The sequence below is a fragment of the Geotrypetes seraphini genome, chromosome 12 (genome assembly GCF_902459505.1).
Source record: "Geotrypetes seraphini chromosome 12, aGeoSer1.1, whole genome shotgun sequence".
Classification (NCBI taxonomy): Eukaryota; Metazoa; Chordata; class Amphibia; order Gymnophiona; family Dermophiidae; genus Geotrypetes; species Geotrypetes seraphini.
The window spans coordinates 81,595,707-81,612,767 of NC_047095.1; the positions used below are offsets into that span (position 1 = coordinate 81,595,707).

Genomic DNA, 17,061 nt, shown 5'->3' on the forward strand with positions numbered 1-17,061 from the left:
CGTGCTACGGTTTTGTAAAAATGTCTGATCTTGGTGCCAGGAATTGGGAGCCATGAAGTTTACCTCATATACAGAGGGCATGCAAGAAAGGTTGCTTGTTATTTTGATCACAGTCCAATTGTCATTCTGTATACAGCATCTGGAACCATTTATAGACCTCATAAGTTTATGAAAAACAAGATGTTTCATGAAACATCTACCTTTTTTTTTTTCAGAATATTAGCGAGTTTTCACAACCCCTGAATCATCTCCGCTCTCCAATACCATATTATCAAGTTAAATATAATATAATATTCAATAAATATTACAAACAGTATAGTGCAACACTAGCAGCAATTGGTTTTCCCATAGCACTAGTTTGTCCAACTAGTTTCAATGGGCAGACATAAATTAGGCACTGTAACATAAGTGCTCGTCAAGTTACATAAACTGGCCTTTCTCAGTGCCATACTGTAGAATACAAAATTACTGTAATTATTGTAAACTACCCTATCCTTTCTAGCACTGTCTGTTGCAAAGAGGATACGACAATTGATGTGTTATGAAGTAATATGCCCACATGACTGGATACAGACAGCACACCTAAACGTGCTAAATGTAATTGCAATGATATTTTGCATTCCACAGTATATACATATTTGAAGTGCTGACAACTCAGTGCAAAGACTGGCAAATGTGTTTCATTAGAAAATCATACTGTTAACCATTAAAAGCAGCTCATAAAAGTCTTTTTGTTAATACTTTTTTGGACATATATTAACAAAAGGGAGAAAGCAGGACGCAGACTGCTAACACTACCCCACTTTCTTCCAATGGATAGAAAAGTACAATGGACTAGATTTTATTTAAAAAAAAAAAAAAAAAAAGACCACTTACTCTTTTAAACATATTTGTGTTCTCACATCACCTTACTCTGAATTTGTAAGTCAGATTTTAACCTTTTTGTTCACATTATTCCTCACCTCATGCTATGATTAGAACAGTTACATCTGGAGGTATTAAAGCCCTTCTCTTCTAGCTGCTAAAAGCTTTTTGCTTTAGCGTAAGCTCCTCTCTATTCAAGTAATAAGGAGCTCGTCCCTATGTTTCATGACGTGGATGACATGGATGACAAAAAGGGCAGTCCCTGCCCACTGACAGAGAAACTGCAGCATCCCCTTCTGAGCCTCAGATCCCACACATAGTTTCTCTCCTAAATCCACAGGAGGTGGTGCTTCATGTGGGAATTCAGTTTATTTGAGTTTGGATCCCGTTTATTTTTGGTTTAATTATATTTGCTTGCTGTATCTCAGCTTTTCTCTGTCTTTATGAGCAGGTGCTTCGTCCTCGTTCTTGCAATGGTCTCCTCAATGTGCATTCATGTGTGACAGTGCTTGCCAGAACTGTGTCGAGATACTTGTTCCAGCAGATCTCTGTACAGGCTGGATTTTAGGAACCTGGGGTAGGAATCCTTCTCCATCAAGGTGTGCGCTTTTGCTTGGGCAACGTCAAAACAGTTAGGTGTGCCATCTGTCAGGTGCTTTCGGGTAATTTCCTTGGTTTCATGATCAATATTCACCTGCAAATAAGATACAACTTATTAGTCTTATTAGTACATACTTTGCCTTCTCTTACTGCCCTTTCTCAAATGTTTGTGCTGTCTTCAGGCCATTATCGTCATTAACTGTATTTATCTACAGAAGAAAATCATATTCAGAAAGTTGGGAAAACTGGTTATGGGGTCTTTTTACTAAAGCGCGCCAAAAGATTCAGCGTGTGCAAACTGGTTTAGCGTGCGCTAATCAATTTAACGCATGCTAAACGGTAAGGCGCCCATAGAATATAATGGACGCCTTAGCATTTAGCGTGCACTAAATTGATTAGCGCACGATAAATCAGTTAGCGCACCTTAGTAAAAGGACCCCCATTGATATTTAAGTAAAGGCATATCCTGACCTGCTAGAGAAGACCTGACTTGTTTAAATACCACTCAACTTGAAAACAGAGTGCCTAGGATAGGTTTTAGATAACCAATTATCGGTATTTGATCCTTTACTGCCCAACCCAAGTCACTCTGGTTTTTTTATTTAGTTCAGGGGTAGGGAATTCCACTCCTCGAGAGCCGTATTCCAGTCGGGTTTTCAGGATTTCCCCAATGAATATGCATGAGATCTATTTGCATGCACTGCTTCAATGCATATTCATTGGGGAAATCCTGAAAACCCGACTGGAATACGGCTCTCGAGGACCGGAGTTCCCTACCTCTGATTTAGTTTGATTGGGCTGAGAAGGATGAAGGACAGGATTGAAGTCAGAGATAATTAGTAATTCATTGGTTTGGAATCCAAATTCTTCAATTACCTCTTTAGGAGCTTCAGTTTGGATGAACTCCTGGAAGATGCTTTCAGCCATAGCGATCAGTTTGGTGGTGGACTGGATCTGTTTGTATTCTTCACAGGCCATCCAGAATTCAATGTTCTCCTCACTGAACTCTGTCTTCAGGAATGTGTGAAAAGTAGCCAACCCGTCTGCAAAGACAAAAAGGAGAAATTTAAAGGGGGGAAAAATAGGAATTCCTGTTCTAGAAAAGCAGCACTCATAGCCATCACATTTTTCCTTATCTCCTATCCATATTTACTGTACATACTTATCAAATTTTCTCAAATTGCAATGGGAATTCTACTGGGTTGTGCATATACAGTATGTAAGTAATATATATTATTAAGCAGCTCTGTAGTCATCGTACTGATGAAATAGTTAAATTTTCAATACAGGAGGAAGCCTAACAGAAGAATAGAGAATGACACAGAGACAAATTTGTCTCCGTCCTCACGGGATCTCAATATCCCTATCCTGTCCCATTCCTGCAAGCTCTGACTTAATCGCACAAGCCTCGAACATTTATGATTTTAAACTGAGTCTTGTGCAGATGAGGGCAGAGCGTGCAGGAAGGACAGAGCTCACAGAGATGGGACAGGGATAAAGATATCCCCTAGAAACGGGGAAAATATGTCCCCATATCATTCTCTAAAATGTGCTAAATGTGCTTTTAAGTCCACACAAAACAAGCCAAGATTCAAAAACAAGGTGTCTTCCATGTACTTTGTATATGAGATCCCAAACCTATTCTGGTGATCTCAAAGCCAGCCAGGTTTTCGAGATATCCAGAATGGATATGCATGAGATAAATTTGCATATACTGGGTCTTCAGTGCTTGCAAATATATTCATGCATATTCATTCTGACTATCTTGAATATTCAACTGGCTGTTGGGTCTCCAAGACACATTTGGAAAGCCCCACTCTAGATCCCTTCATTAGAATAGCTAATATAGATAACTGAGTCCTTCATCCCTTACCAAACAGTTTGGTTTCAAGAATACCAATCCTACCCCATCACTTAAGGTGAAGCGCCCATCAAGTGTTAATAGATTATAGATTCAAATGCACTTACCCTTACTGTTCAGAAGTTGGTCAAAGGACTCCCTCCATCCCAGTATGTCATTCAAGGAAGGTCTGCAGACAAAGAAATGGCATTTCATTGCATTTGAGAACTACATCTCCAAAAAGCAAAAACAACAGTGCTAAGATATTGGAATATATTTAATAAGTAGGGCTTAATTTATAGGCAAAAGACAATTGGATAATTGGAACTGTGGAGTGAGGGATGGGACAGGAGCAACAGTGGAATCTGCCTACGCCAGATTCATCCCATCCCCTTCCTCTTCCCTGTGGGATGCCGGGGCTGGAGCAGAACACCCATGTTGTTCTGGAGTCTGAAAAGAAGTAGCAGAGCTATGTTCCAAAATGTTCCTCCAGAAACTGAGCCCCAGTAATAAGGTGCCAGAGGTATATAGGTAAATCTTTCTAAAAATATTTGGGAAATGTCATGCTAATACCAATGAAGGTTAGCAAACCATTGGTAGTTTAGAATTATGTGCAATATCAAATTGTCTTTCTAATCTATTTCTATATGCATCTTTCTAATTTTAGGACTTTTTCAAATGTGGATTTATTAACTTTTTCATGAAGGGATTCACCCGAAATGGTTTACAATGCATTGAACAGTAATCAGGTGCTCTTAAGTATTTTCCCTATCTGTCCCAGCAGGCTCACAATCTAACTCTAGTGCTTGGGGCAATGGAGGGAATTAAGTTACATGCCCAGAGTCACAAGGAAGAAGCTGGAATTGAACTCATAATACCTCAAGGGGCTGAGGCAGCAGTTCTAACCACTAGCCCACTCCGTGTATCTGACTTGGATACCCCTTGCATCTTCCTTGCACTGAATCCTATTGGGTTTTATGTTAACAGAAATAGGTAATAATCCTTTTCTCCCTCAAACCTCTGTTTTACTGAGAATTGCACCTTTAGCGTATGCTGTGGTGGATCCTCCTCCACCGCCATCCCACTGTCAGTCAGTGTACCTCAGGGCTCTGTCTTGGGACCATTTCTTTTCTTCCATGTACACTTCTTCCCATGGTGCTCTAATCTCCTCCCTTGGCTTTTAGTATCACCTTTATGCCAACAACTCACAGATCTATCTCTCTACACCTGAAGTCTCGACAGACATTAAGTCCCATGTTTCAACCTGCTTTACTACCGGGATGTCTCACCACTATCTAAAACATGGCCACGATTGAGCTTCTTACCTTTCCACCTAAACCCATCTCTCCTCTTCCCCCACTCTCTATTTCTGTGAATGGCACCCTTATCCTCCCTGTCTCAGTCGACTCGCAATCTTGGGGTTATCTTTGGCTCATCTCTTTCCTTCTCTGCACATATCCAACCGACTGCCAACACCTGTTGTTTCTTTCTCTATAATATTGCTAAAATCAGACCCTTCTTTTCTGAGCACGCTGCTAAAACCCACATCCATACCCTCATCCCCTCTCGCCTAGACTACTGCAACCTGCTTCTCACTGGCTTTCCGCTAAACCATCTCTCTCCCCTTCAATCTGTTCAGAACTCTGCTGCATGCCTCATATTCTGCCAGTGTTGCTAAGCCCACATTATCCCTCTCCTCAAGTCACTTCATTGGTTCCCTATCCATTTCCTCATACAGTTCAAACTCTTCTTTCTGACCTACAAGTGTATTCACTCCGCAGCTCCTCGGTATCTCTCCTTTCTCATCTCTCCCTACTCCCAACCCCGCGCACCCCGCTCATTGGATAAGTCTCTCTTATCTGTACCCTTCTCCTCTAAGGCTAACTCCAGACTCCGTCCCTTCTGCTTTGCTACACCATATGCCTGAAACAAACTGCCTGACTCAATACATTAGGCTCCGTCTCTAGCAGACTCAAAGCCCACTTCTTTGAAGATGCTTTCAATTCTAAACTCCAACCCACCTTCTAGCACCAGTATCTGTCTTACCATTCCCTCTGTAATTCCCCCACCTGATGAGCACTGTGTACTGATGCACCTTCTTGTCCAGTTTGTGTCTTGACTAGATTATAAGCTCTTTTGAGCAGGGACTGTCTCTTCTATGTTTTGATGTACAGCACTGCGTATGTCTAGTAGCGCTATAGAAATAAGTAGTAGCATTAATCCTGTTCTGAGAATCTGTTTTTCTTATGTCTTTCCCCTTAATTTCTTGCTTAGGAACTAATCAGAATCTTATCCTCATTTGTCTTTGAAAGTTTTAAAGATATGTAGCAGAGGCAGGGGTTTAGGCTGAGCTGAACTGGTAAGTATAGTTGATTTACCTATATTTGCTTCTCCGCTCACTCTTGCTGAAACTTCCAAGCTCATGCTTCAGATCTGGTTTTTGCAGGAGGAATCCCAGGCGAGTTCGAAATTCTTTAGCTCTGAAAGTTGAAAAGAAGTCTAAATAAGTCTCAGCCATGGGAACGAGTAAACAATATGCATGAAAGTAAGATTCACAAGCGCTTACTAACAACTTCTTGATGTATGGTAGGCATCGATAGATTCAACACACACACAAAAAAATGTGTCTGTGGTTTTTCATCCACAGCTTTGAAAGGATCGAAATTCAAAGTGGTTTAACCAGACAGAAATGACTGCTGAAAATGATCAATCAGCACCAAACTCAAAACCAGTTATTGTGGGAGCATTCTGGGAATGGAGTCGGCACTTGGCTAGTTTAATGCAAACTGGCTAAAGTAATCACCACATAAAGAAGACTGCATAAAGGTTAGTCCTATCTTTATGCGGTGCCCCATAGCCAAGTAAGTGCTGAATATCACACTTAGGGCCTCTTTTACAAAGCCGCAATAGTGATTATCCCATGGCAAATGCACCGAAGCCCATAGAAACCGAATAGGCTTCGGTACATTTGCCGCAGGGGAATCACTACCACAGCTTTGTAAAACAGGCCCTTAACCAGCTTTGCGGTAACCAGCTCCGCAAACCCAGAAATTCAGTGCTGAAGCCCAAACATGGGCTAGCATAGAATTTCTGGGCATAATGTCAGAGGCAGTCAACAAAACCCTGATCGCTGCCAGCTGAATATTGACCCCAATATGAGATTTCTCATACGTTGAATGTTAATAACCATACCCACAGGTCCCAGGCTAGTTGTGGAGATACACCTAACCCAGGGGTCTCAAAGTCCCTCCTTGAGGGCCGCAATCCAATCGGGTTTTCAGGATTTCCCCAATGAATATGCATGAGATCTATGTGCATGCACTGCTTTCAATGCATATTCATTGGGGAAATCCTGAAAACCTGACTGGATTGCAGCCCTCAAGGAGGGACTTTGAGATCCCTGACCTAACCAGTCCACAATAAATGTGCATGAGAAACATAAGCATATACTTGGTCTCTGAAGTATTCAAACATTTGTTGTATATGAGGAGCCACTGAAAAGTTCTCAGCCCAACCAAGAAATAAAGTGAAATGTGTCCAAAAAAAAAAAAGTGTGGAATAACTTGTACATTTCAAGGCTCCACATCATTCCCTTCTTGGATGGGCTGAGAACTTTTCAGTGGCCCCTCATGTACCCTAAAAACTGGATTGGTTTAGTAAATCTCCAGGAGAGTAGTGGGAAGCATTGATCCAATGGAAAATCTGCAGTGGTATAAAAGAGCTAACCATTGTTTTTATTATGACCTTATTCAGAGCTTTGACATCATCACACTGCATCATAGATTATATTACTTCGAATCAGAGCTTATAACTTTTTATTATATTGCAGCTGGAAATATCTGTTTCCATAACCTTAAGATCTACTATCATACTGAAACCTTGGTAACCTGGTAAAAGAAAAGTTGAGTAGATATTTTAAAAAGATGCAGTAGGGAAAGGAAACTAAAGATGTAATCTATATATTGCACCATGTTTAGAAATTCTGCAAACTCTTTATTCATCCAAAATGAAAATATAAGGGAGAATTCCATCTCCTCTCTCCCCCCCCCCCTCAGATTAAAATTCAAACAATGGAGGAATTATAATAGAGCATTTACATAAATCCAAAGTTAGCCTTCTACCTACGAGGAGTAATACTGATTTTAATCCCAATTTCCTAATGCCACTTCAAAGCGCAGGTTTTAAGAACATAGAAAAACAAACAAAAAAAGAAGTCATGCTGGGTCAAACTAAGGTCCATTGGACCCAGCATGATGTTTCTAACAGTGGCCAGACCAGATCACAAGTACCTGGCAGATCTTATCTGCGACTGATTGTTCACACCAAGCTGGAGATTGAGCCGATACAGAGATTTTTCGCTTGCCTTGCCCTGAAATCTTTGAGGCTGTCTAGAAGAGAGTTGGCACTCACTGTCATGCAGTTACATGTTGACTGTAAAGCCTTCCTTATGAAATCTGGTATTTTACAATAAAATCACAAAGCTGCATTTTCAAACAAAAATAGTTTTTCAATTGCAGAATCCACATCTTACCTTTCCAAACAGGCAGTGGGTAATCCAGTTAAACATTTGCACATCTTGGTAACCAGGAGAGTAGGCAGGAAGCCAGCAGACTCTAGTCGGTGTTATTTGCAGTGAAAACAGCGGGCACTCCAAGTAACCCTGCAGTGCAGACTACTAGCAGAGCCCTTAAACTCTGCCTTATATCATGTTGCCGAGGAGGAGGGAGGGTAGCACTGGGGAAAATCACAGCCAATCAAAGTACAGTCTGAGGCTATGGCATGTGGAGTGGAAAGATGACTCTGCAAACTGCAACACCCTGCTGGGAATGATTATATTTTCTCTGATTTTCCCTCCTTTCATAACAAGGAAAGAAGAGGGGAGGGAGAAAATGAACCAGACCTCAGTGTCTATTCTTTGAACATCGCTTTCACACAGATTATCAGAATGGCAGAACAGGTATTGAGGGGCCGATGCTATGTAGAGCTATAGCACCCATAAAATGCTGGGGGAGGGGTTATTTAGCAACATATGATCAACACAAACAGCATACAAATTATAGGCACACTGTCATAGGAACCAACTTTTCAAAATTATTAGGGGTGCAAAACCCAATGAAAATTACTTCTCCCTGGTCAAAATTCAAGGAGTTTGTTCAATATTGGGGGTGCTCAAGCACCCACAGAGCTGGCTCCTATGCACACTGTAGTATTGAGCACTGGCCTCTATGGGGCATGTTTACAAGAGTTGTGTGTAGGTACAACTCTTGTCTGCATGTCTAAAGAACCCCCCCCCCCCTACACACACACAAAAAAAACCAGTGGTTCAGTGAACCACCCTCCCTGGCCACCTGACCCCTCCCAGCCAAAAACATATCCCTGATGGTCCAGTTGACCCCCCCAAAGCCCCACACATTATCCCCTAAGCCAGACCAAACCCCCAGCTTGACAGCCCTCCATGCTTGCTTGCTTGCTTGTTCTCCTCCCAGACAGTGGTGGATGGAACCCAGTTTAAGCACCCCTCTTCCTGTACCTTTTTTGAAGGAGGGAGGGGTGCCAACTCTTTTCTGCCTCTTCAAAATGGAGGTGCCCTGGAATGCATTGGGAAGGGCCTAAACACCATGTAAGGAGAAATTACTTCCAGAAAGGGCCACTGAACTCAGCTGAAAAAGTGGCTACTTAAACACAAAAAACTCTGGGCCTGATATTCAGAGGGGTTTAACTGTACAGGAGAGGCTCCCACCTAGTTAAATCCATTTGATAACTGACTAGGTTGGGGGGCAGAGTTAGGACAGAGCATCAGCTTAGCCAGTTAGCAGGCATATTCAGTCCACCAACTTACTAGATTATTGCATAAAGTTAGGACAAGAAAACAGCTATCCTAGCTTTATGTACCAAGATAACTCGGCACTGGTCTGAATATCAGCTGGTGCCCAGTTAACTTCCAGTTCAGCAGACATACCCAGAAAGTCAGTGCCAGGAGCCGCACATGTCCCTGCATTGAATGTCCAGGGTTAGGTCAATCCAAGGCTGGAACAGCCTACAAGCCACAGGCTGAATCTTCCTCCCCTCCCTATAATTCTTAAAATGTGTCTCTAGCACTGATGTCAACACCACCATCTCTCAGAGTAAGGTTACCAGATTTTTGTCTTGCAAATATGGAGCACCTGGGTGGGGCGAGATGGGGGTGGGATGAGGCTTTCCCACTACAATTTTCCACCATAAAAATTATAATCTTGACTTCTCTCTTTTCTGCCCTTTCAGTCCAGCCATTTCCATCTCCCTCCATCCCCTCTTTCCTCTGCCCTTGCAGTAAATTATTTCCACCTCTCTCCACCCCCTTTCAATCCATCCATCTTCACCTCCCCTTCCAGTCCAGCTATATCCACTTCTCTCTTTCTCTCTCTCTTCTGCCCTTCCAATCCACCTATCTCTACCTTTCCCCTCCACCCTCCAGTAAACCACCTCTCTTTCCTCTTCTGGACTCAGTCTAGTACGTGCACCTCTCTCTTTCTGCATCTGGCCCATCATCTAATTCTCTCCCATTCCTCTAATTTCTTCCCCAAGCCCCCCAGATCTCCCTTCACCGCTGACTGCAGAGAAAAGGAGCTGGGAGCGCAAAGAGGATTGAGGGAGAGGCTGACACCAGCGGTTGGTAGTGTCAAGAGAGGGAGAGCTGGATCACATGAGAGTAGGCATGTAGGACAGTGTAAAATTACACTATGACTTAAAGATCTTAATCTGCATACTTTAGAGGAAAAGGCGGGAGAGGGGAGATATGATAGAGACGTTTAAATACCTACATGGCGTAAATGTGCATACGAGTCGAGTCGAGTCTCTTTCATTTGAAAGGAGGCTCTGGAATGAGAGGACATAGGATGAAGTTGAGAGGTGATAGGCTCAGGAATAATCTAAGGAAATACTTTATGTTCAAATCTATTTTATTAAGCAACAGTAAATACAACAGCCAGAACAACCATGGTATACAATTTCAACAAACATCCGCGGAGGACTGGACTCTTATGTCCTCCCCGGACCCACCATACCCCCACCCTCCAACAGAGAAGCCCCTCCCCCCCACCCACCCCTCCCCATCCCCCCACAGATACAGAAAAACTCGTAAGCAGGGAACAGCAGATACACCTAGAAGCACAGTTTCAGAGGTGGAGTCTATTCAAGACCCGGCTACGACTCTCAGGAGTCAAAATGTTCAAATATGGAGTCCAAGTGTGAACAAAGTCTCTGCTCCGGCGTCGAGACGAACAAGCCAAACGGGCCTCCCAGCCCATAAGTTCATGGAGGCGATTTCTCCAGTACCAGAATGAAGGCGGTTCAGGAGACAGCCAGCAACATAAGATACATTTCTTCCCCAAAATAAAACATTTACTAAGAAATAATTTTTCATAAGAATTGTACATATACAAGAATGAAAAATGGGCAAACAGCATAGACTGCACGGATACTGGCACAGGGGTCCGCAACAAGCCCTGTAAGAAGGATGCCAGCTCCGTCCAGAAGGTCTGAATCCCCGCACAACTCCAGAGACCATGAAAATAAGAATTCACCTCCACCGAACAGCGGATACATAACTGAGTATCAATACAACCCATATGGTAAGCCTGACTCTGGGAAGCGTAGGCCCGCAGGACAGTGCGAAAGTGACATTCACGTAGCTCAGCACTATGTACCAAGCCCGCAGTTTGATTCAGGGTTTTTAACAAGAAATTGTCCCCCAAGGCCCTACCCAAGTCCCGCTGCTAAGGAAATACTTTTTTACAGAAAGGGTGGTAGATGCGTGGAACAATCTCCCAGTAGAGGTGGTAGAGACAGAGACTGTCTGATTTCAAGAAAGCCTGGAACAGTCACGTGGGATCCCTTAGAGAGAGGAAGAGATAATGGTTACTCCAGATGGACAGACAGGATGGGCCATTTGGCCTTTATCTGCCATCATGTTTCTTTTACTAAAATCAGGAACAGATGATTGCCAAAGAGGACTCGGAGACTGAGGTCTGAAATCGGGGACAAACCCTAAAACTCAGGGATGTCTGGTAAGCCTCTCTCAGAATGATGGGGGCTTTGATATCTAAATGCCAGCAATGCTCAAAGTTTCAGCAAACAGTGCTACTGCAGAGCTTTTATTACTACTACTGCTATTTTTTATTTCAATAGCGCAACCAGACGCACGCAGCACTGTACAATAAACATGCAAGAGACAGTCCCTGCTCAGCAGAGCTTACAGTCTAATTATGGCAGACACACAGGACAAATAGTGAATCTATGTATGTCTAGGTACGGAATTACAGAGGGAATGATGAGGTAAAGAGGGTGAGGGATTGCAGGGGGAATGGCAAACAGATTTTTGTGTTTTGCGAGTTGGTGAGGTTAGGACTAAAATGCAGCTTTGAAGAAGTGGGCCTTAAGCCTGGACTTGAACACCACCAAACATGGAGCCCGACGCATCAAGTCAGTCAGGTTGTTCCAGGCATGTGGCACAGCAAGGCAGAAGGGGCGGAATCAGGAGTTGGCAATAGAGGAGAAGGGAACAAACAAGAGAGACTAACTCGAGGATCAGAGTTCCCAGGGCGGGGTATAGGGAGAGATAAAAGAGGAGAGATACTTTGGAGCCACAGAGTAGATATACTTGTAGGTCAGTAAGAGGAATTTGAACTGTATGTGGAAATGGACAGGGAGCCAGTGAAGTGACTAGAAGAGGGATATGCAATCAAAAAGAAACATAAGCCAACTTAGAAGTTAAAAATAAGAGATGTCCGGGGTGGTACTTGGAGAGACCTCCCAGGAAAGAGACTTGGGAGCTCTGATCGATAAGTCGATGAAGCTGTCCACGCAATGTGCAGTGGCGGTGAAAAGGGCAAACAGAATGCTAGGAATGATAAAGAAGGGGATCACGAACAGATCGGAGAAGGTTATCATGCCGCTGTACCAGGCCATGGTGCACCCTCACCTGGAGTACTGCGTCCAGCACTGGTCACCGTACATGAAGAAGGACACAGTACTACTCGAAAGGGTCCAGAGAAGAGCGACAAAGATGGTTAAGGGGCTGGAGGAGTTGCCGTACAGCGAAAGATTAGAGAAACTGGGTCTCTTCTCCCTTGAAAAGAGGAGACTGAGAGAGGACATGATCGAAACATTCAAGATAATGAAGGGAATAGACTTAGTAGATAAGGTCAGGTTGTTCACCCTCTCCAAGGTAGGGAGAATGAGAGGGCACTCTCTAAAATTGAAAGGGGATAGATTCCGTACGAACATAAAGGAGTTCTTCTTCACCCAGAGAGTGGTGGAAAACTGGAACGCTCTTCCAGAGTCTGTCATAGGGGAAAACACCCTCTAGGGATTCAAGACAAAGTTAGACAAGTTCCTGCTGAACCGGAATGTACGCAGGTAGGGCTAGTCTCAGTTAGGGTGCTGGTCTCTAAGCAGAGGGCCATCGCATGAGCGGACTGCTGGGCACGATGGACCACTGGTCTGACCCAGCAGCAGCAATTCTTATTTCCTTGCAAGAAGATCAGCATCCATTGCAGACATACCATTTATCTGCAGTACCTCAAGATGGAGGCTCAGGTTGGCTTCAGTATCTGATCCTTCCAAAGGAGAAGAGAATCTGTTATTTTAATTAGTAATACTTCGTTACAGTTGCATACCTGCAGGGCACAAAAAGACAAATGAGTTGCCGCCTAATGTTAGTGAGAGAGCAATGTGATTCCATGAATTCTCTTGATTTATGGTTATGTCTTCCCTGGGCCACTCCTCTTCCTACCTGTACCGCAGAAAGTGACAAAACAGCTTTTCTCTTTGTATACCAGAGTTGGGTAATGTTCTTTGCAGGATGTTGGCCTATCCAGGAGTATCTTATGGAGTGAGTGAAACCCAGGATTATTTCATTCAAGGTAATGTTGCAAAATACTGACATGTAAATCTGTGCAACGTCTAGTTTGGGAACTGAGGAAGAGGTGGGAGTGGAAAGGAAGAAGGAGGCAAGTTCCATCCAGTCCATAGCAGCAATATCAAATCCAGAAAAACAGTCTGGGACATAGATCAGGAACTAACCACCTGAAATTCAGCACTATTTAACCAGCTAGGAATGGCGCCTGACTGATTAAATATCACTTAAACAGCTAAGCGGTAATATGGAGTGAGAGATGGCTGCTGAATACTAGCGCTTAGAAACTAGCTCGGTTACCAGATATGTCATGTGACATAGTCTGTTTAGCAGCCAGATAGACCAACATAGATAGCAAATCTGCCTTTGAATACTATAACTTAGCCAGTCAGCCGATGAATATTGACTTAATAGGTTATAGCAAAAGCAGATAAATAAAACAGAAATACAGTGCTAGTTGCTGGATTCGACCCAGTATTTAATTATTGAGTTTACCCCCCAATCACAGAAGATAGCCAGGCTATCTCCTGTGGTCTGAATATCAGCTCTAAGTATGCATGTATGTATACATACAATTTTCTGATGCTTAAGAAACATTGTTCTTACTACAAAATATTGGTGGCCACTTTAACCCATCAGGGGGTAGCTCCTGTTCAGAGGGGCAATCAGAAAAAGCCAAATCAGCCAATCAATTCAGCTGTTTTGAAAATACAAAAATTCTTTCCATGTGGGACATAACATATACTGTATATACTCGAATATAAACTGAGATTTTGGGGCCAAAAAATGGTCCCAAAACGGGGGTCTTGGTATATATTCGGATCAGCGCCCACTCGCCCCCCTCCTGGACCTGTTACAGGCCTCCTCTGGGCCTGCCTTAAGACCTGGTGGTCCAGTGCTGTACCGAGACAGGAGGGATCTCTCCCGCCTTCTGTCCCGGCCGACTCTAACAACCCTCACCTTCCTCCCACTTCCCTGATTAATAAAAAACATACTTTTAGAATCTCTTGTGATCCAACGATGAGCCAGTACAGAAGGAATCCATCCCACCTCCTACCCCGGCTGGCTCTTAACAACTCTCACCTCCATCCCACCTCCACAATTAGTAAAAATAAAATCACCAGAAAAAATAAATGTCTCCGGTACTCCTGACCCAACAACCCCCTTCCTTCATCCTCCTCCGGCAGGGCTTTTCCTCTGCCACGTCACTTCCAACACAGCAGAAGAAAAGCCCTGCCAGAGCTGGCCAGAAGCAACCTGTTTTCAACTCTGTCTCTGCTGACTGGCTGCTGCTGCTTTGGGAGAACCACAGGTAAGAGATACCGGCTCTACAGGATGAGGGAGGTCCATCAGAGGCCAGACCCATTGGGGGGGGAGGGCAGGGCCGCCATCAGAAATTTCTGGGCCCCTTACTGAGCAATCCTATTGGGCCCCCCACGCACTTCTTCCCCCCCACCCCCGACGCCCCCCCCCTTCTTCCATGGGCCGAATACACACATACTTTTCTGCTAATGCTCTACCTAAGCCAGTCCCATAAAATCTTCTCACGTCCATTGGGTGATTTGGCATAGAGGAGATATTCATAAAAAGAACGTCCGTCAAGATCTTTACTCATACACTGTGCCATTTGCTTTAAATCATCTTCCATCATTAATCCAAATTGCACAATTCTTTCTCTGTCTTTGTCCTGAATGGCATCTGGCCACATTGCTGGATCCTTCCAGTCAACAAATTTATGAGCAGGCGCGGAGAACACATTTTTAAACAAATGTAGTTTATCCTTGTACTCCTTATGTAATTGTAATCATCTATGGATATGTCTGTATGCTTATTGTTCAAATGGTTTTATTTATTTCCCCAAATTTATTTTTGTTATACGCATTGAAAATATTTGATATTGCGTTTAAATCAAAATCTCAATAAACTTGAAACTTGAAACGAGTGCCTGTGAGATTGTGGGAGGGTTAAATACTCAAAACTTAGAAGAATAACAATTTACTTAAAGTTTTTGCTACGCCAGCTTTCTGGTATCTTTACATACAGTGGCGTACGTAGCATATGTAACACCCGGGGCCCATCATTTTTTGGCACCCCCCCCCATCTGTAAGAAAAACATGATTTTTAGTAACAAACCACACGTCACACATGAGTACCTAGGAAAAGGCAGCATCTTACATATTGCAGTGAGCAGTACATCAATACACCCATTGTAAAACTAAACAAGCCAGATCAGCATAGATCAATCCTACATCGTCACTCCTAACAGAAAACCATGTCTTTCGAACACACAGAACACAGAAAACACCTTCGCCTAGTATGGAATATGTCATCACAAACTAACCCCTCACTCTTTTACAAAACTGTAGTGTGGATTTTAGCCACAGTGGTAACAGCCCTGACGCTCATAGAATTCTGAGCATCAGAGCTGCTACCACCACGGCCGGCGCTAAAAAACGCTCCACAGTTTTGTAAAAGGGGGGATAAAATAGAAATACACAGTTTCAACGCTCTAGCTCAGAGGTGCCCAAACTTTTTGAGCTTGTGAGCTACTTTAAAATGACCAAGTCAAAATGATCTACCAACAATAAAATTAAAAAACACAAAGCACACTATACGCTGAGAAAATGTTAATTATCATTCCTATTCTGGGGTTTTTTCAAAGAGGTCAAGGCAGATGACTCTATGCATTGTCACCTCAGTAACAACCATACAAAAATAGACAAATATACCCTCTATCCTTTTTATTAAACCACAATAGCAGTTTTTAGCGCAGGGAGCTGCACTGAATGCCCAGCGCTGCTCTTGACGCTCATAGGCTCCCTGCGCTAAAAACCACTATTGCGGTTTAGTAAAAGGGGACCATATTGTAAAATATAGACAGCAGATATAAATTCAGAACTGTGCATAGTAAGTGAAGGGAAGTTTTCATCTCTGGGAATTTACCCAGTTAACTATTAAGTTATTTGGGCAAATTCCTTTGAAAACTGTGGTAATACTGCCTCCACTTTGCTAAATTTAAAATAAAATCATTTTTCCTACCTTGTCTGGTGATTTCATGAGTCTCTGGTTGCACTTTCTTCTTCTGACTGTGCATCCAATCTTTCTTCACTTCTTTCAGCCTGTATGCTTCCTCTCCTCCACATCTCATTCCCTCCCCCAACTTTTTCTTCCTCTCTTCATGCCCCCTTTCTTTTTTTCTGTTTCTCTTCTTTCCTTCTGTTTCCCTGCCTGCCCCCTTTCTTTCTTTCTCCCTGCCGTTCCCCAAGCCACTGCCGCTGCCATCGGGGAACAGGACCCACCAATGGATAACAGGCCCCAAAGCCGACGCCGACACCGAAGCATGCTCTCCCTTCTTCAGGCCGATCAGTCTTCCTCTCCCCGCCGTCAATTCTGCCGTCGGAGAGGAAGTTCCGCCCAGCCAGGCAGCGATTGGCTGGCCCGAACTTCCTCTCCGACTGCAGAATTGACGTCGGGGAGAGGAAGACTGATCGGCCCGATAGATCACCAAGGCAAAGTGAGTCCTGGGTGATCGACTCACTTTGCCTTGGTGAGCTACTGGCGCCCCTGCCTTAGAACACTGCCTAGGACCCTGGGGGAGCCCGGGCCCCCTGTCAGCTCCGGGCCCCTGAATGCAGGACTGGTAGTACTGCCCTGATGGCGGCCCTGGGGGAGGGGAGGAAGGGACATGGACCAGTACAACCCACAGTCACCAGCAGTTAATCATCAGTTCAATTTATAACTATTTCAATGTAGCAAACTTGACTTATCTCACAACTTTTGTATCCTGTCATTCTTATATTCTCCAGTTGCATCCTTTTAGATTTCTTGATGTTGCTGGTGACTGTGGGTTGTACTGGTTCCT

The 17,061-nt window shown here is 43.6% G+C and overlaps 1 protein-coding gene across 1 annotated transcript; it reads right to left on the reverse strand.

Moving 5' to 3' along the window:
* Positions 1-227: 227 nt before the first annotated feature.
* Positions 228-7,974, reverse strand: RGS16 (regulator of G protein signaling 16). The gene is made up of 5 exons (XM_033915207.1): positions 7,836-7,974; positions 5,683-5,784; positions 3,433-3,494; positions 2,341-2,507; positions 228-1,558 (listed from the first exon to the last, which is right to left on the reverse strand). The coding sequence occupies exons 1-5, from the start codon at positions 7,877-7,879 to the stop codon at positions 1,358-1,360; spliced, it is 576 nt and encodes a 191-aa protein (XP_033771098.1). The 5' UTR covers positions 7,880-7,974; the 3' UTR covers positions 228-1,357.
* Positions 7,975-17,061: the final 9,087 nt, after the last annotated feature.

What these genes read in the sequence shown, in the direction of transcription:
- RGS16 (XM_033915207.1), bottom strand. Translation starts at nt 7,879, where the DNA reads ATGTGCAAATGTTTAACTGGATTACCCACTGCCTGTTTGGAAAG. An exon ending in CCCACTGCCTGTTTGGAAAG is followed by an intron (nt 5,785 to 7,835) that starts GTAAGATGTGGA and finishes TTCAACTTTCAG; the next exon opens with AGCTAAAGAATTTCGAACTC. An exon ending in GAGCGGAGAAGCAAATATAG is followed by an intron (nt 3,495 to 5,682) that starts GTAAATCAACTA and finishes CTTTGTCTGCAG; the next exon opens with ACCTTCCTTGAATGACATAC.